Raw genomic sequence first — 20,545 nt, forward strand, 5'->3', positions numbered from 1 at the left:
GGTGTCCATGTGGCAGCATTTCCCCAGAGTGGAAGGAGGCTGTGTGTCCCTGTAACAGTGGGTGCTGATCTCTGCAGGGACCTCTGTGCTGAGGTGTCCCAGGCTCCAGGGAGGGGTGTTCCCAGAGCAAGAAGAACACAGTGTGTGTGTGAGAGCCCAGAACATGCTGCTGGATCCCACTGGGGGATCCCAGGGAGAGGATGCAAGAGGGGAAGGACCTCCAGTGGCCATGCATCAGAGGCTATGGGCTAAAATCTTGAGTAATGCTTCTCACTGGATGCTTCTTGTATGCAAGCTATGGCACTGATGCTGTAATAGTTAGCAGCACTCCCTTGCTGCTTTCTTGTCCCTGAATCCCTTTGGACCCATCAGTCATGTCTTGGTGACACCTGGCAGGCAGCCAAGCCCTTCTCTCAGAGCAGTTCTGTTGTCGGCTTCTCCTGCCAGCTCCAAGCCACTACAGAAACAGAGGGGCTGGAAACAGTTGGGTTCTGCTGCTTGGCTTAAATATTATATTTGATTTGTAATAAGGCTGTTGTTTCTTCACACTTTTGGGGATGCTTTTGCTTAGTCTGGGAACTATCTAACCACAACAACAATCCCCCCTCCAAGTGCTTTTGGAAGATCATGTTGCTCTTTATAAATGTTGAAGGGTAGCAGTCTCTGGGGCTGCCTGTTCAGAGCTGCCCAGGGACCTTTTGGGTAAGTATCATGAAACATGAGGCTGTAAGCACAGAGTTGGATGCTGCTTTACAGCCTGGAAACAGTCGTTATGCTGGGTTATATTACCATGACCTTGTTTATAAAAACTGATGGTTATGTTTGTCTTCTCTACCAGCTAATGGGGATCCTCACAGCACTATAGAAGTGACCTTGAATGGGTTTTTAATACACTTAGGATGGCTTGCAATGTGTTGGAACATTTTGACAGTGGACAGGGAGCTCTGTCAAGTACATGTTGTTTGACCTTGCTGAAATGGCATCTTTAAACAACTTCTTTCCAAAATAATGAATCCTGCTTGAGTGTTTTTAATTTCTTGGCTTCATAGAAAGCTTGCAAATCTTAGTGAAATTTAGACAGTCTGATTAGGAAATTTTTTAATGAAACAACACAATACATTAAAGACACTTTCAGGACACCTACGTTCCTGGCTGCCCTGTCAAATAGTGGATATGTTAACACGTAAGATAATTGTGTTCTGGTAGGAATGGTTTGATTGCTGATGGTTCTCCTTCTGGATAATGTAGAAAACTAGGTCCTTTTTTGGGGGAAAAACCCTGTTTGTGGTTTTCAACTGCCTAGTTTTGTCTTTCATGAGATTTAAGAAGGTTTTCTACTGAAGGACAGCAAAACCAGCATGCCTTTCCATTCCCACTTGTTTATTACTTAAGCCCTAGTCAACTATGCAGAAGGTATTCCTTACCACTTTACTCACTGCAGCATGAACTCAGTGACTGAGAAGTACAATAATTTGGTTTGGATTGGGCCATGATGTGCTATCAGAAAACCACCATTATATTGTTCTTCTTAAACTAATAAGTATTTTTGTATTTCTTTGCCTTGTGATTTGCAGACTCAGCTGTTTGGAGTTTTACTTGCTGCTGCTTCAAATTTTCTCATCAGTGTCTCTTTGAATATACAGGTATGATATGGTCTCTTTATTCAGAGTTGTTTATGTTTAGCAAGTACTTACATTGCAGTTTGGTTTTGATGAAGTTCAAAGTGCAACTTTTGTGGCATTTATTAAACCTTCTCTCTTTCATTAACTATAATCTAGCAGTGCCCTGCTATAATTGCTGGGAGATGGGAGTTGTTGGGAGCTCTCAGCCTGTTCTGTGCTGTGATTGTCATACAGGAATAGAAGAAATATTCATAACTCCTCCTCCTTTCAATGTGCCAGAAAGAAACACCAGTTGTGAGTCACTTGTGGTCCCACTGAACCTGGGATTAAGGAAGGGTACTGTAAGAGACCGTATCAAAAGCTTTGCTGAAGTCCAAAAAGATTACATTAACTGGCTTTCCTAGATCAGTGAGGTGGGTTACCCTGTTACAGAAGGAAGTCAGGTTTGATAAGCAGAACTTTCTCCTCGTGAAGCTGTGCTGGCTGTGACCAATGACTGTGTTGATGTCAAGGTGTTTCTCAATACCTCCCAAAATAAACTTTTCCATTATTTTAGTGGCACTGAATTGAGACTGACAGGTCTCAATTCTGATTCCTGTCTGACTGACAGGAATTTTTCAGGGTTCTCCTTCTTGCCCTTCTTGAAAACTGGGACAATGTTCACCATCTTCTAGTCAGCTGAGAAATCAAAATCAAGAGAGATTTTTCAATGACACCAGCTAGTTCTTTGAGGATTCTTGGATTAATCCCATCAGGCCCTATAGATTTGTAGGGATCCAGCTGGAGCAGTACAAGTTCAGAACCACCTGGGATTTGATCATTCTGATAGCCATGGTCCTCCAGCTCAGACCACTGAGACCCCCTTGGTCCATCATCTGTGTTGAAGACAGAGGCAAAGGATGCATTAAACACCTCTGCCTTGTCCATGTCCCTGTTTGTGAGGTGCCCATCCACATCCTGTAACAGGCTGATGTTATTTCTATGCTGCCTTTTGATATTAAATATCTGAAAAATCTATTTTTATTGTCCTGCACATTTCTGTCTGTCTTCAAGTTGAGCTTTGGCCACAAGAAGTTTTTCCCTAACATGGCAAGCTGCATCTCTTATTCTTCCAGGTCACCTGACCTTGCTTCCACAGGGCACACACCTTCCTTTTTTGCCTTAGACCCAAAAGAAGATCCCTGTTCACCAAACCAGCCTTCTGCTTGACTTCTGACACTGGGGAATTGCTGCTCCTGTGCCCTTAGGAGGTGACGTTTAAAAAGTGACCAGCACTGACAGACCCCAGCACTACTGAAACATTTCCCAGGGGACTTTTCTAACTAGGTCCCTGAACAGCCTGAAGTCTGCTCTCCTCATGTCCAGAGCTGAGGTTTTGCTGTACTTTTCCTCCTGTCAATAAGGATTTTAAGCTTGATTATTTCGTGGTCTCTGTGGCCAAGATGGCACCAGTCACCATGTCACCCACGAGAGCTAACAGGCAGCAGATCAAGGAGGGCACCTTTCTGAGTCATCTCCTTCAGGACTTGTTCCATAAATGCATACAGACATACAGGTTTTGACAATATTGGACCCCAAAACAACTTTGGCCAATTTAGTTCTTCTTCTGCAATTAAGATAAAATAATCTGAGTAAACACTATTTAAATCATAAAAGTAAAGGAAGGTGTTGTCCTTACAACTGTGGTAAAACATTGTAGGATGTCAATTATAAAATACTTTCTGTTTTAATAATTAGAATACATACTCAGTAGAAAGTTACATTTTTCATTATAGTCTGTATCTTGTAGGCTTAGTTGCATTTTGAGGTCTTCTAACAGAAGTTTTTAAAGCACAGAAGACATTGTTGTGTAAATTGTTCAGAAGAAGTATTTTTGCTAGCTAGTATTTTAGAAGTTGTGCTGGTCTCATATAAAGCTACTTCTTGCTTTTTCTGTAAAGAATGAAACAGAAAGTTGTGGAATATGAAAGTTTCTGTTCATAGTAACCCGATTTATTAAAGCTAGAAGGTTCTTGTCATGGTTTCACACTGGCACAATGCCAGTGCCCCTATGAGAATACCCTCTCCCTGGTTTCTCCTGTGAGATGTGATCAGGAATAAGCAAAGCAGGCTCCCATTAGGGAAAAAAAAAATTATTAACTAAACTACAAATGAAAGGGAAAAAAAAAAGAAACATACAAGGAAAATGAAAACTTCACAAATACATCTCCTCCTCCTCCCCACCAAATTCCCAATACATCCCCCAAATAACTGACTCTCGGTCCGGCACCACCCTTCAGAACACTCAATCCTCAGTTCATCAAGAGGAGAAGGAGTCCTTCTTGTGCCAATGGTGACCTCTTCCTTTCATGTCCAGTGCTCTCACCACTGAACACGGACCAGAGCTGCTTCTAGGGTCGACTTTTAAGGATGCTTCGTCCCACTCTAAAAAGGCACAGTCTCAACTTTGGGACATCTGTCCCCCCCATATTTTTCACCCCCAGGGCCGAGGGGTACCCACACCAAACCCTCTTAGTCCTGAGGCATTGCCTCCCCCTAGAATGCAGTCCCTGTATCACAAGGAAACATGGCTCTGTCCATGGCTACACAAAAAGAGTCCAGCATAATCTACTCCATCATCTCTTCCACCTGAGTTCTTCCCTATTTCTCTCATGGCCCATTTCCTCTTGTCTCATCTCTATCTCTCTTCTCATTCAGCTCCAGGAGGATTAGCATTTGTAAGGTTTCTATCATCCAAGAAAAGGGTTAAAAATGGGAGGCTCTGTCTGTCCAGAACTCCCACACTGCCCAGCCGGGCACCTTCTCGCTGCACCCCCCTTCTGCTTCTTGGCCGGCCGCTATTGAATTTCAAGGTGGCTCAAGCACAGGCATAGGCTCTCTCTCTGTCTCTCCTGGGGTGGGGGGTGGCTGCCCGATGCCTCTCCGTGCTCCTCCACCCTTCCATCCTGCAGGGGCCTCTCAGTGCTCCTCCACCCTTCCATCCTGCAGGGGCCTTCCCCTCCCTTCTGTCCAGGCCCGGCCTACCTCACCCGGCCCCATGGCTGCCCCTGGGCCTACCTCACCCGGCCCCATGGCTGCCCCTGGGCCTACCTCACCCGGCCCCATGGCTGCCCCTGCCCCGCCCAGCCCACAGCCGGGCAGGGGAGCTCTGAACCTTTCACTGACTGGAACCCAAGAGAGCCTCCAGCGCAGAGTCCTGCTTTAACCCCATGTTCTGAGAGGCAGATCCAATGTCCCAATGGCCACATTAGGTGCCAATATTAAAATCTGAGCACCCATTGGCCTGACCACAGCATCCCAGAAAACCTATTTCCTGTCAAACCACCACAGTTCTTCAGTGATTCCTTTCTATTTAAACATCATTAGCTGGAGAATCCCACAGAAAGAAACCTGTTTAGCCAGAGGAGGTAGGCAAGTTGAGATGACTGCTGCCTTTCCAACAGAAATTCCAGCCTATAGGTGGTGACAGTGCTAGGACTCTAGGAAAACCTCTGAAGTTGAAGTGGAAAGGTAAAGGTGAAGTGAAGAAAAGTGAAGGTGAAGTGGAAATTAAGTCTGGCCATAATAATGAGGTTGTTCAGAGTTCATATCTTTTGTCTGCTGAGGGTACTGGGTGCCAAAGTAGATGCTTTGCAAGGGGATGTACCAAGGCATACAAGCATACTTCCATTGACTTGTAATCATAACAGCCCTTACTGGATTTGAACTATCATCTTTTTAAATGTTGATTAGGGAAACCCAATGGTTCTCATTGCCATATGACAGAAAAATTAAACTGATTATTTTTATCCTTTAAATTGGGTTTTTCTCCATTTAGTAACAATATCTTCTAAATATGAATAACGACTTTCCCTAGATCTCAACATTTATTTTCACATCCTATTAACTGGACAGGCCAAATTTTCTTGTTCTGTCCCTTTCTGACCATGTAGTCCATTATCCTGTTTCTCTTCCCTCTAGCAGGTTGTCTACTAAAGAACAGCTCATCATTTGCAATTTCAGCTGAGTTATAAACAGCCTCCACCTAAATACCATTTGCACACATCACTGTGCAAAGACAGACATCTGGAGAAAGAAGGCTGTAGGGGAGTTGCTGAGCTCACCTTCCTGTGTTTGCTGCACACCTTTTCAATCTCACTGTGTCTTCAAAAGTTAATCCTACAAGAATCTGGGGTGAAAATACCCCTCAAGATTCAGTTAAGAATTTGTCCTATTTAATTTTTGGCAGAAACTCGGATTCTTGAATAATAATTTAGTATTATTTACTATTAAATAATTTAGTATTATTTACTATTAATTTAATTTGTATCTTTATTGGGGTTTTTTTGTTTCTTTGTTTATAAAAATGGAAAATCCATTTTGGATGGGTGGCACAAGTTTGATTTCCTTTTGCTCTTTTTCTTCTTGGAAGGCTAAACTTTCTCCTAGAATTTCATCCCCTGAACACGTTCCACAGCACAAAGCTGCAACAATGTGCTACATCTTCTCAACAAGAGCACTGACGAAGACTATGGGCTATTACAGACATTGCTCTTTGTCCCATGCTTTGTCAAGTAACCTACAGAGAAAGATGGGAGTATGAGGAAAATCCTTTACAACCTCCCTGGGCTCTGCAGGGAGACTTCTAAAATCAAATATCAAGTGATGGAGAAAAAAAAAATTTCTTTTACCACCATTTGTACTGTAATAACTGTATCATTTGATTTCCACCTTTTTTGATCCATGTGCAGAAAGGCTGGAGAGTAATTTGAAAAAGGAAAATATAATCTGCAGAATTAATTTGGTAAACATTGCATCATTCCCAGTTATGACAGTTTCTTGATGGAGACTGCCTGGACTCTGTTTCAGAGGATCAGTGTGATCAAAGACAAATTGTCTTGCTATATACATGTTCTTGCTGTACAAGCCAGAGAAAAAACAACTTGTGCCAATGATACCTTCGTCATGTAACAGGAAGTGTTGATGAAGTATTACTTGAGTATATGTTATACCTGTGCCAACTGTTTTTTCTTTAGAAAATAATGTTTTACTTCTGATCTCCTTCTAAGGTCAAACAGGAGACTGTAGCCAAATCATAAATTCTATTTAATTAATTTAGAGTCCTCCCTACAGAAGGTGTGACTAAGTGCCACCTTTTTCATTTTGAAAGTATATTTGTGGTGAGGATAGGTTTCACAGACAGGAACACCCTGTTGTCTGTTCCCCCTGTCCCAGTTTGTTGCCACAGTTCTGATTCTGCCCTGTCTCCTGCCTTTGAGTGTTTCCAGATTCAGAGCACAACTGCTGAGCTTTGCTTTGAGACAGGAGCAGATGTGTGCAGTGATACCTAGGAAGCACTAGCTAGTATTCACTTAGCATTTTTCAGGTTTATTCAGAGGCCTAATTTTTCAGCCCTTTCCACCACGGCTAAGAAAGCGCATCTGAAGCAGCACCAAGTTAACACAAAGCTCTGCAGCAACAAGCTCAAAGTCACGTTTAAAAAGAAAACCTTGATCAACAAGCTCAAAGTCACGTTTAAAAAGAAAACCTTGATGCACCTGGAACTTGAAGTTGACAGCCCCCTAATTATGCCACTTTTGTCAGACATAAGAACACAATGGAAGTTTTTCTATTCATGCCTGTTCCTGATAATTCCTTTTCTAGAAATGCGCTCACCTCCGGCTGGTTTGCCAGGCAGAGCCGAAGCCGTGCTACAGGAGCAAGCTGTGGTGCTGTGGCATTGCCCTCCTGGGGCTGGCAGAGCTGGGCACTTTCACAGCCTATGCCCTCGCCCCCATCGCTCTGGTGGCTCCACTGGGATCTGTTTCTGTTATAGGTGAGACCATTTGCCATTTCTTGCTCGGGTATGTGCTTCACTCTAGCTGCTTGCTTCTGGCTAGAGGAATGATACCACAGAAACTGCAGCAGGAACACAAGAGGAAAATGTTAATGTCATGGTTTGAAAAGAAATTATTCATATAACTACATGAGCTGACAGTTTGACAAAAACTGTCTACTTAAATCAAAGACTCTTCTAATATATTTCTTTTTCCATGGTTTTGTCTTTTGTGTCACTGTGCTCTGCTAGCTCCTGCCCAGTGCTGTAAGGGTTGCCAGTTCTGCAAGCTCCCAAAGAGGGGAACTGGCATCCTGCTGCATGCTCAGAACTGTGCTCTGATCCTGAGTACCTACAGCACATTTTCTGTGTTACCATCACACCAAGTAGTTTCTGATGCCTGTTCACCATGATTCATGTTGATGTGGGCAAACTTGCTTGACACTCTTCAATGTGTGACAAAAAGGGCCTAGAAATTTCCAGAAATGTTAAGTACATTTATGGACATTATTAAACATGTTCATTTGTTCCTTTATGTACAGATTAATTGCACTTTAGCTGAAGTGACAGGATCTCACTCTTTACTTCATGTAGGGGTTTTTGTTATTAAGGTGCTCAGGTATGAGATGTCTGTTTCTTTGACAAAGTAACACACATTTGAAAATATGTCCTTATGTTGTGCTAGTGTAAAGCAGGGTAGACAGAGCAATATTGCACAGAAGCTGTAAAAACAGGAATAGAGGGTGCAGCTACATCCCTTAACCTGGTCACTTCACATCCACAGCTGAATCATCCAGGACTGAGAGATCTCAACAGTTCTGAATATGCTGGAGCTCATTTACTTGCTATTGGCAAGTGATTACATTGCATGGTCTCCAGCTACCAGTTACATGCTTGGAAGTGACACTGCAGTGAGTGACTCTCCATGGGAAGGTAGAAAAGATGAAATACCTTCCCAGTGGACTGCTTAGCTGTAAGGGAATGAAGCAGCTCACAATATGTAGGTGCAATTTAGCAGAGAGAGAGGGAAAAGGAAACTGCAGGCAATTTACTGCAACCTTCAATGCTAAATTCTATTGCAGAATTTCAGATATAAAACCATGTTAGTTCATCATAGTAGGAAAGAGTTCTCAAAGAAAGGAATGACATATTACCTGAGATGAAAGTGTAACTTAATATGATGTATCCCAGTGTGATTTTGGTGGCAGTAGTTATCTGTAACAATTGTAGGCATTGTCAGAACTTCTCTGAACATCAAAGAGCGTTGGCTGATCTCATTTGTTGTCCAAGCTGAATAAAATTATAGAAAATTAGAAAGAAAAAGCAAAAAGCAGTGAGTAGGAAGAAAAATCCCAATATTTATTAAACTGAAAAAGATGAGATCACATTTAGGGTTGATTTTTATCCGAGCTGATTCCTTCTTTGCTTTTGCAAAAAGTGAAGAAGTGTTGCATCTGGTGATTCCTTCATTCTACACTTCCCTCACTTACAATAAATACCAAGAAACTATTTTCCTAACTGTTATGTCTTACCAAAATTCTCACCCATTTTATTTTTTTAAACTGTCCCAGAACGCTTATTCTGTAAGATTCCAGAAAGCACTTTAATATCTTATATTCCATTCCCATAAATCAGCTGGCAGTGTCCATTTCACAGCCCAAACAATAGAAATATCTGAAATTTTATTTAGTCTAGCAAACATTCCCTTAAAGAAGAGCAAGCAAAATCATGCAGACAGCCAATTACAGCAATAACTTCCCAGTAACACTTCCTACTACAAGATACTTTCCTGTCTTCTGAAATTAAAGCCAGAGAGAGAGCATCCTTTCAATTTTAAAAGAGTTCATCATTTAGGGCAATGACGAACTGCCCAAGTCATGTGTGCATCATCTGCTAGCAACTGGGCCAAGGGTAGTTTAGGCAGCAGGTTTTCCAGTTTAAAAGATCAAGAAATAGTTTTCTCATTAAGTTGTGACCACTTTTAAGTGGTGGGAGTGGCCTTTGTAGAGTCTACCTCACAGGTTTTTTTGAGGTATTGTTGAATGTCTTTCATAAATTAATTATTTTTAAATGAACAAATTAAGTACTTAATAACAAACTCCAAATGCATACCTGAACCCCAAGTCCAACCTTCTGAGAAGCATTTTGTTCCCAAATTCAGTGTCAACATGTCCCATATGGTAAGGGCTGACTCTCAGTGCCATTGGAAATGCAGGACATATGGTGTGCTGAGGAGAAATGTGCTTTGCAGTATGTCCAGGCATCCAGGGGATTCTCTGCAGGTCTCTGGGTTTGCAGGGAGTTTCCTTTGCTTGGAAACCAGGGTTTGGAGGAGGAGAAGGCAGACTGGAGTCTCTGCCCAGAATGGATTTGGGCTGTACCCATCATATATCTCCAGACTTCTGAGACGGGAAGCATCTTAAAATAGATGGAGCCAACATCTATTATGCTCTGCCACCACATTTAACTACATCCAACTGGATTTTGCACTTAACCCGGTATCAATTAAATACTGAAAACTTTGTGCCTCGTTCTATTGAGCTGGATTGTTCCAGTGTCTTATTTTAAAAAGAATAGAGCACCAAAGATCATGAATTGGCATGGTGCCAAGAGATTTAAATATATATTTTTTGAGACTTGAGATAGAAAAAAAATATATTTTTCTTCTTACACAGTGGAAGTATTTCTCTGTGTGGTTGCAATGATGCAAGCTCTACATCTGTTCAGGGTTTTAAATAGTTCGAGAAGACAGCAGTTGTTTTCTTCAAGAGGAGAAATTAGTAAATTTTTAATTTAAAAGTGGAGGAGTAATACATGTTTGATGTGATCATTAAGAAACTTTCTATACTTAAAAAGTAAAACTCATGTTTTTCACGTAGCTTGGGTAATTTTAGGTTGCAGTGGTTTTTAGCTCATCATCTTGCTTTTGTCTGCAGAAATGACTTGGGGATGGGAAAGGTGAGGAAAAGTCATTGGCATTGGAGACCATTTCCTCTGCAGTGTTCACCATTCTGTGGGGAGTTGTTTTACACTTGCTCCACCCAGGCTGACATTGTTAAGATCCCTTTGCATTTTTATATGCTCCTTGTAAACAGCAATGGGGGGCTTCAGTCCTAGGAAAGAGATAGTTTGGGAAGATTCTCAGATACTCTTGTAGAAATTGATTTTTCCCACTCACTGTAATGTAACATCTTTGTGGCCCAAGAACTTGGAATTCTGAGGACTCTGTCACTAATGATATCTAGGAAATATTCACTAAACTCTTCTTTAAAATACTTGATTTGTACTTGTCTAGAAAAAGCAAGAAAAAATGATATTCAGAGTTTTTCCTTCTCTCTGCAATGTGTATGTCCTATAATGCAGGTTCCAGAATTAAGCTCACTTTAATGGTCTCTCTTTTGAGCAGTGTCTCAGATGGGGAAAAATGTTTCATGTTTTGTTCACCACTTTTCCAGTACTAATCTTTGATCATGTTAGAAATGTTACAGGTTCAGTGTGCAAGACAGCTGTCAAGAGGTATCTGTAATGTCTTTCTTTGTATTCAGTGGAGCATTAATCTCCATCATATAAACTAAGAATGGGTTTTAGAAGTCAGTTAGATGTAATGAATTTGTTCCCAGGTGTCATTTGAGCTGCAGCAATGAATTGCACTGTGTAACTCATTGTCTCTCCAGATTTTCCTGACTCTGTGGCAGACCACAATAGCTTCTGTTTGGGGATGGATTGAAGCATCTTCAAGTTTTCAGTACTGGGAGGGTCCTGAACCACTTCAGCTTGGAAGACAGGCTGAGGGTCTGTTCATAAAAAGCATATTCTGAGGTCACATCTTGGAATGTGACTGCCAGCAACTGCATCCTCATAACTTGAGCACTGCTCAAATGATTTAGGGCAAAATCAACTGGGTGAACTTAAACTGCTTGATTAGATGGAAGCACACCCTTAGGTTGCATAATACAGAGTAAGTGCTTGGTCTCAAAGTGAAATATTGTTGTACAAACTGAGTGAGGTGCAATAATCTTTGAATTATATCTAGTTCTCTTCTCTTGGTATTCCATCCAGACCACTGGTGAAGTGTTCTTCTGCATGGGTGAATTTAAATGCCTTTGCCTGACTGAATCTCTTAAGCTTAAGAGAATTAACATTTAAAGCAAATATGAAATTTTGTGGATTTTTTTTGAAAACTGTTGGAGAAGACAGTAGTGCAAGCAGTCTTTGCATTTATAAGGAGAGCACTAATCTTTTTAAATAGTGCATAAAGCTCATCTGGGAATTGAAAAGAGGAAAAGAAAGAATATAATAATATTGTTATTAACTGTTATAAACAGTTATATATGTATATAACTGTTATGAACAGTTGTTACAAAAGCTATTTAGTGTAGAATTAGACAGTAACAACAAGAGGTAAAAAGATCATATTCATAAATGGCTTGACTATTAGGAAAACAGCTCAATAGTCAATTATAGTGAAATAGTTTTGCATAGGAAAAATAAATCATGCACACACACTTGAGTTTTTTATGGCTGGATTGGACAAAATACACAGAATACATACCATGAATAAGGATGTGTTTTCTATCTTTTATTTCTGTTGTGTATTATCCCTTTCTTAAAGAAACAAACACAACCCAATCATAACTGCAGCTTTCATGTCTAGGAAACACAGGAGTTATTTTGTGAGCTGGATTCTCACCATTCATTGTCTGCTAGTGGCAGAACCCACACATCACACTGCTCTTTATTTCTATTTGTGCTGGAGAAAACCTACATATGGAGATAATTGTGAATGATCACTCTCCTAAGAGAATGAGCAGCTGACTGAGCTATGTGTAGCACCATTACAGCCCTTTCTCAAGTCACTTAATTGCATATCATAAAAAACCTCAATTTTTTATCATTTTTTTCAATTTACACTGAAGTTCACATGCTGCAATGAATGCACATTTATTCAATATATGTGAATATACGATCATTCAATATATAATTAATATATTCATTCAATAATCAATGTAAACCAGCCTGGTTTATGCTGATGTATAAGAAGATGAAGATTTTTAGATAACAATTAAGTTCCTGAACAAACCCTTTCCCCCCTTTTCCACCCAACAGTTTTTATTTATCATGATGATTTTGATGTAGTGTCAAATCATATTTTCCATTTGAGTTTCATGAGCATTAAGACAGGCTTTCTTGTATAGATACAAGGATTTTACAGTACCTATTTATTTCTCAAATTATGGGTATTAATACAAGCACGCATTCAAGGCATGAAACAAACTCAAGGATTACCTTAGGATGTGCTGGTTCTCTGATTTTAATCCTTAACAGATCATCTCACAGATTTTCTGCCCTTCTCTTCATCTAGCAGGCTACCATTGTCACTGGGAATGGGAGCTGGATCTCTGCCTACTTTTGGAAGTTTTACCTTAATAACTAGTGAAAAAGCTAAAAAAATATTCTAATTCACCCGAAAGTACACAAGTCTTCTCAGATGACCAGGCTTTGCTTTGATGTCTTGAAGGCTGATAATCCAGGCCTGGGGCTGTCCATGTGTTGCATTCCCAAAGCCAGTGGTTCAAAACCAGCAAGGCTTCAGAACAATGATAAATTGCTTGTTTTGTTCCCAAGCTACTGCCAGCTTTGACACGATTCTTTTGTCTGGGTTTCGGTATTGTTGTATTCTATTGCTAACCAATTAAAAAAAAAAAAAACAAAGAAAAAACAACAAGAAGAAAACTATTCCTCACTTTGACACAGATCTCAGTCTCTATGTTTCTTTTTTAAAAAAGAAAGCAAACAACAAAAAAGAAAAAACATTGCAAAGATGTATTCATACTTTGCAGCACAGCAATTGCCCAAGTTCCCCAGTCTATTCACTCACAGACTTAAACAAAATGTTCAATAATTTATTTCTCACATCAGTATAATGTGATGGAGGAGGAGGAAGCACAGTTTCTGTGAAGGAAGAGCAAAAGAACTCTGGCATGGGAAAGGAAAAATTTGGGCTGAGTGGTAGGGAATTAAACTTACACTGTGGTGATGGGGTGAAATCAAGGGGAAGTGGGCTAGGAGGAAAGTGTGGGGGTAGAACATCACTGGTAGAGAGGAGGAGAGGTGGGAAGATGCAAGACACCTCACATGTGGTCTGAGGGAGGGTAGGAAAGGAGAGGAGAGTCTGGGGAGTTTCAGTAGGTCTGCATTTAAGAACTGGATTTGGGATACAGTAAGGGCTTATATTCATATATCTGGTAGGCCTGGTTATTAGCCTCTGGATGCCCACTTGCTCTCCTGCAAAGAGTCCACAAGTCCTAGGAGAACTCAGGTTGGAAGGAACCCCAGAAAGTGCCTAACCCAAGCTCCTGCTCAAAGCAGGATCAGCTTGGAGGCCACCCTGCAGAGAGGAGAGCAGAGAGTGTGTGTTGGCCTTAAACTGCCTCTTTGGGAGGAATTCATGTCCTGAGCAACTGAGTGCACCCAGGGTTGTGAGTGGGAGCACAAAGGAGCTCAGGAGGAGGAGCAGAGCAGCTGGGAGGGCTGTGGATTTCTCACTGGGCTCCTGGGGAGCACTTTGATGTCTGTCATTTGTCCTGCCAGCCAGAAAAGGCTGCAAAGCCAGCAGAAGGCAAAACTGGCAAACACCAGCCTGCATTCCCAAGGCTCCTTTTGTACTCCTCCTTCTTGACCCATCTGCAACAAAACAATCAGCTCTGGGATTCTTTGCTTTAATCTGATTCAAGCCTACCTCGAAGGATGTATATGTGGAAGACTATCCCAGGTCAAACCTGGGAGCTTAGACCCCAGAAAACTAACAAAAGTCAAATTAAAATATCACAGTCTCTTGGCCATGCTACCATAACTTACCTAAAGTTTAGTTCTGGAGGTAACAGCCAGAGTTTGTGAGGCTTCTGATCAGTCATGTATGTCTTCTAGCATCTCATCAGGTCTGTGCAACTGTTCTCTGCTTATTCTCTTTTATTTACCCCATTTCCTTTTCTTCTTCACTTGAGTGCAACTGGAGCATTGGCAGCTTACCCCAGAGACAGCTGTGTTGTGTGTTCAGAGTATCTCCTGGGTCTCATTCACCTTGGTGTTGTGCCTCCCTTCCTACTGCAGCTTTTTCTCTACTCCCAGATGGTCTAATATGTGTTCTTAAAACCTCTCCTATTTTTAGATTCCTCTACATATTGCTCTACCTCATAGAGTATTAATTATACATAGATTCTGTTAAGCTCATGATCTCTGGTGCAGTACCAGCTATCTCTGGAGACAGGGCTTGCTGCATTTGAATGCATTATTAAAGCAGAGGGACAAGTTTCATTGCGTGGCTGCATTCCAGCAACTCCTTGTGCCCACTGCCAGCCTCAGAGGCTGTGATCCCTGTAAGCTGACATTTGGGCATAACTCATCTTACCCCAAATTGGATGCCAACAGTGGAATTGTATTTACTAGACCTCTGCTGAAGGCAGAGAGTGCAGACATGGAGTACTCAAAACAAACAAACAAACAAAAAGAACAGCAAAAAAATCACTGAGGTATCTGTGCTTTAAGCAGCAGCTCTTTGCTGTGACAGAGACTATCTAGGTGAGTGGTTTGAAGTGGGATTTGTAAAAGCTGTGAGAGCAGGGAGACAGAGCAGTAATTAATTCCTGCACTATCTTGGATGCTGCTGCTTCTTTACCAGTTTTTGTCCCTTTTTTCTAAACCTAGGTAGCTCTTCTATTGCCAGTGTTGCCTGGATACCATCAGTGTCTTCACTCCAGCAAAGTCATCCCTTTAAAATTGAATAAAGAAAACCATATCAGGCAACCTAATTTCAGTGAGGCATTTTCAGTTGAAGATCCTTTTATTGTGCTTATTCGTGTGCACAGATCCCCATCACTCTTGCTACAGTTTAATTTTATGACTTCTGCTCTCTCTGATTTTCTACTGACTGGAAAACAGAGGCCTGATGCTGAATTCCAGTTCTCTGTTTACCTCTTGGTATGAACCTCTCTAGATTTTTCTAGAGTACATGTACTAGCTAACCGCGAATTAAGTTTTCCATGAGAACAATAGAGATAAAGAGGCAAAGATAGTTGTAAAAATGTCGAACTGTTATTTCAAGAATAAACCAAGCTGTAGAGAAGTAGAGAGTAGCAGCATTCCATGAATTTTTAAATGTGTTCCTTCACTGTTCCTCCTGAGCAGCCTTCCTTTGAGGTTTCTGAATGAATCTAACATTGCTGATGCACCTCTCACAGAGGACTTTACTCATCTCTTTTATCCAGCCTCTTTTTCTTCTTTTTAGAGGTAGATGTTGTATGCTGGGATAGAGCCATGTCTCCCCAGTCTCATCCACCTAAGTTCAAAGCCCTTCTTTCCTCTCCAGCACATGTCCACACTGAGCTGCTAACCACAAAACGTGCCCTAACCACAAAACGTGCCCTAACCACTGCTGCTGCTCATCCCCCACTGCTGCCCATCCTGAGAAGGCAGGACTAGGAGAAAAGAGAGAAAGTGTTTCTCAGAAAACAAGAAATCATTTCTAGGACTCACAGTTTTCTCCTTCCTCAGCGCAAGTCACTGTGAAAGACCATGGAGAGTGCTCCCATACATGTGTGGGGTTTTCTCCCTCTCTGTCTGCAGCCATCATGATCACTTAGTTCATACTAAGTGAACTAAGTTCTTGCAGTGGCTTTCCTCTTCTCAATTGTACTGCTGTTACTTTGCTTATAAGCTTCTAATACATTGAAGACTAAAGAAGCAGAATTTTATTGCTCTATGATGCAATTTGCCTCGAGCATGTCCATACAGTAACTGGGTAGCCAAATGGGCAGTGAAACAGTAAGGTTGATCAGTGCCCAGTTTTCCTGACATTTCCACATATGACTGAATCAGACCAGTTTAAGCAGTGTCCCTGTGTGGGAAATAAGAAGGGCATTGCATCTTTTCAACCACGTAAGAGCCTGCTGGATACATCTGAAATCTTACAGAAAGTGAGTTTTGGTGGCTTGCAGGAATGGACTGCTGGCTGTTTATATCATGGCATGGTGCAACAACAATGCCCATGAGATATATTTAAATTTGTCCCAAGGCAGGTTTTTGCTATAGCACTTGATATTCTAACAAATATATGTATATATATAAAAGTCTTTATATATCTATTCTAGGTAGTGCATTTATTTCTGTCTTTTTCCTAAAGAAGACCATGAAGACTGCTGATATATTGGGTAAGTAAGCATTTGCTAATTTAGACATGTGTGCTGCCATATGCTTAGCAAGCTGTAACTCTCACACAGCCCCCCACCTTCACACTCCCACTTCCCAAGCAAGTGTTTCAAGGCAGATACTTTCAAAATTGGGAAAAAGTGATAAAAAGGAAGAGAATCTTCAATGCATGAGGAAAAGACTGTATTCCCAAATCCTCTTACAACCATAACTCATTCCTTATGTGCCCTTATTGCTCAAATTTATTTTCATTTTCTATTTTTGCCTCTGAGGTTGTCTTTAGTATTATCTTTATGAGTTCAACACAGAATTAATAAAATCAAGGAAGTTATTGAGTTACTTATTCAAATATAAGATATTTTTTCCTACTGCATAGCTATTACACAAAAATTCAAGCTCAATTTAAAGTGATAACTTCCCTTTGGTTTTAGTTTTATCACTTCAAAAAACAAATAATCATATTCTCAAGTGTTCAGCTGGGAAATGTGGTCTTCACTGTTAAAGTCTGTCAACTGTTTGCCTGTGTCCAAGATTTTTTTGCATATCACGACTGCTCCCCTTGAAGGCAGCAATAGTGAGAGAAAAGAAGGTTTCAGGGTTTGGGCTCTACACCAAGCCACCTCAACTGGGACAGTGCACCTGATGCAGGGCACCTGATATTTCTGTAGGTTCCAAAAATCTAGGCTTGATTGTCCAAACTGTAGTGAGGACAGCTGTTCTCATGAATGTGTTGGAGAGATCTGTTCAGTATCGTTCCAGGAATACTATATACGATTTATTTAGGTTTGGAATCCAAGTTTGCCAGCTCAGCTGCTAAATTCAAAATCCCCCCTCCCTTCACTGATCATGTTTCCCTTATGGCCTTAAACACTGTGTGTTGCTTTAACTGGTGTTCAGCTGATTTATTTTATTTCTGTGAGTTTGACTTTGCAAGATGGATTTAACAATGTTGCTACATTCCATAAGAATGAGCTGTATGATGGGAAATATGGTGATGGTTTTGCAAGCACATAAATATAACACAGTTCTGCTTTTCCAAGGGAGCTGTTTGAGATAGCAGTGCCAACAAAACCCTCCGGATGTGCTTTGTTTTGTATTCCTGAGCCCTGCATTCCTCACCGATTTATAGGTTTACCAAGAATTTTAAAGATTACTTGAAAAAAAAATTGATTAGCTAATATCTTCCTTAATCCAATACAGTTTATGGTTTTAGGATTATCTCACTTCTATCTTGATACTTCAGCGAACATCTGTGTTTGTCACAGGCAGATGTCCACAAGGCAGAACTTGCAGATTTTTATTAAAAGCATAATAATGCAAGTTCGACCTTGAAATGGGGCCCTGGCAGCCTAGTGGCTGAACAGTCTATTACAAATCATCCTTTTATAAAACAGTTCATAGATCTGCAAATGCAACAGGGAGCAGCCAGAATCTTGGCCCTATGACAGCTTCACTTGAGCACTGGAGTGGCACATGTGTGTTGCATCTGATGCTTCAAGGGCAGGTTGGTGGCTTGTGCAGATCTCTGTGGCCACAGTGACTGGCACAGTCATGTTTATTTACACTGGTTAGTCATCTAGCTGACTGCACCAGTAGGAAACTTGTCCTTTCAGTTTAGGCTAAGTTTGTGTGATGAACTTTGTGCCTTGGGGAAATACAAAGGATTAATTCTCCTTTGTGATACACTTGAAATTGCATTGTTGAGTTGGAACCCTAATTCACATGGCTTTACTGACAACTTTTTTTCACATTTCCAAAATTCTTTGAGCCTTTAGTAAAAATTAGATTAGATAAGACCACAAATGCAGGGCAATCCAATTGACTAAGTATAGATCTGTTTCAATTGACTTAAATTTTCTTCTAGAAACTATTTCCTAATCAGATGGAAGTCAAGTATAACCATGATTGCCAAGCACTGTATTGCCAAAGTAACGTGTCCTTTTCTTTAAAGGAGGAACGCTGACAATAACAGGGATATATTTGTTGGTCATATTTGCTCCAAATGTACCGCAAGAGCTCACAGCAAGACAAGTGCAGAATTACTTAGTGAGCTGGCCTTTTTTGGTATATTCAGTGAGTATCTGGTTCATGCTACTCCCTTACTCAGAAAAACTGGAGTTACTGGGCTTTTTATAGCAATATGAATTAGTGGTAGAAAAACTGCTCCTGAAGATAAATTGTGTGACTTTCAAAGGAGAGAAAGTCCCTCATCATCCTACTGAATCCAAACTGAAAATGTGCAGCAACAAAAGATAACTTTTAACTTCATGTCAGGGGAAAGTCACAGTTGTGCAGGATTAACAAGAGTGGAAAGATTTTGATATTTGGGGAACTTCAGGGAAAACCTGAATATTGGTACTGTTTAAATTTCCTGTATATGTGTTCATGCCACCTTGTCTGCCTGTACATATAAGTTTCAGGGCTTTTCTGGAATGTGGTGGAATTGTGCTTTTAAAAATTAGGCTATCTATGTTCTTGGTTCTACGTTTTGTCTTTCATATCACTCTGTTTTATTCCCATGTTGTTAAGCCTGGCTGAAAGGAGTTTTGTATGGAGCTGAGATATGAAGGGGTGCCCTACTTCACTGCACTTAGGTTAATCTGAACCTGAGATAGAATTAAAATACAAAAATGCCATTTTGGTTAAAGTATCTTTAAACAAATTTCAAACACCATATATCTTCTTTGATGTATTTTATTACCATTAGGAACAAGACCAGAGTGAATAGGATGAATTTCTGTCCCTCTTTTCCTCTGGAAAGCTGAAAATGTTTTCCTCCAGCTGAATGTAAAAATGCAATATAGGAGCTTCAGAAGCAGTTACTATTTCCCAGAATAAGGACTCATCCAAGTTAGAGTCTTAGTGCCCAGGCTTTTCTTAGTAGGAATCTTAGTTAGGAAGCCACTTGACCGTTTGACCGTTTGACCTTAGTCTTTTAGCCAACTTGCAGACTTTACATGCATCTAACTATCCATTAACTACTAATTAAGCACAAATCACATGTTACCATAAAACACGTTGATTCTCTCTTTTAATTTGCTGTGCATTTTAAACTCTCTTTCAATTTTTTGTGCCCTTTAAAAGATCCTGGAAGATGCTGATTCAGCTCAGTGCAAAAAATTAATATTCATGCTGTATAACTCACAACATGTACTTTTAATCAGGCAGTAGAGAGGCTTTTGAAGGCAATACCCAAGAGTTTTGGGGTACTCGGTAAGGATAGCTTCAGCATCTACTAGAGCTTCAAGAAGTCCATGCAATCAGCAGAGTAAGAGGAGGGAGTTCAAAATAGGGATATCAATGCTCTTTCTTTTCTACTGAATATCACCCTCTACCATGCAGTTCCACTTATAGATGATAAAGGAGCCTGACATTTTAGAGACTGATTTTAAATTGTTGATTCACCCGTTTATGTAGAAATGGTGGAGAGAGAAAACTCCCTATCTACACTGAGTGACACCAGAAATTTCTGTGTGATATACCATTCACATTTTCTTGAAAACAACAGGTTCCTGGAAGAGGGCTTTTCCCCACCTGAGGACTTTTTGAACTTAATTTCAGGACAAGTTTTCAAGAATACAATTGAATGTGTAGGAAGACTGTGCTATATTCTTCTTAGGAGACATTGTGAGGAGGTAGTAGGTAACCTCTGAACTTTGTTTCTCTTTTATTTCTTTTCCCTACCTCAGCCAGCATCTAATTCTGCATGTATAGCATAGGTTGTAGGGAAGGACAGAGCAAATACACAGCAAATCTTGACTCAATAATGTTTAAAACTTTATGTGTTCCTTCTGTTCCGTGCATTCATCTGTGTTGAGCTTCCTCTGACCAAAGAAAGGGGACAAGCAAAAGGCTCCACAAGAGACTGAGATATCAGCCTGATTACCCTGGTATGCTCCTGGAA

The 20,545-nt window shown here is 40.7% G+C and overlaps 1 protein-coding gene and 1 long non-coding RNA gene across 2 annotated transcripts in view; one reads left to right on the plus strand and one right to left on the minus strand.

Moving 5' to 3' along the window:
* Positions 1-20,545, plus strand: part of NIPAL2 (NIPA like domain containing 2) — an 82,191-nt gene that overhangs the window by 46,447 nt on the left and 15,199 nt on the right. Inside the window, exons 3-6 of the mRNA XM_071421533.1 lie at positions 1,575-1,643; positions 7,266-7,437; positions 16,584-16,643; positions 18,593-18,714. Of these exons, the coding sequence (XP_071277634.1) occupies positions 1,575-1,643; positions 7,266-7,437; positions 16,584-16,643; positions 18,593-18,714 (423 nt within the window). The remainder of the gene's footprint in view (positions 1-1,574; positions 1,644-7,265; positions 7,438-16,583; positions 16,644-18,592; positions 18,715-20,545) is intronic.
* On the minus strand, positions 6,740-9,747 carry LOC139587324 (uncharacterized). The gene is made up of 4 exons (XR_011678371.1): positions 9,550-9,747; positions 8,592-8,727; positions 7,150-7,520; positions 6,740-7,110 (listed from the first exon to the last, which is right to left on the minus strand). It is a non-coding gene; the product is annotated as an uncharacterized lncRNA (long non-coding RNA).

The sequence above is a fragment of the Agelaius tricolor genome, unplaced genomic scaffold (genome assembly GCF_023055355.1).
Source record: "Agelaius tricolor isolate 1412-34295 unplaced genomic scaffold, bAgeTri1.0.p SCAF_2, whole genome shotgun sequence".
Lineage (NCBI taxonomy): Eukaryota > Metazoa > Chordata > Aves > Passeriformes > Icteridae > Agelaius > Agelaius tricolor.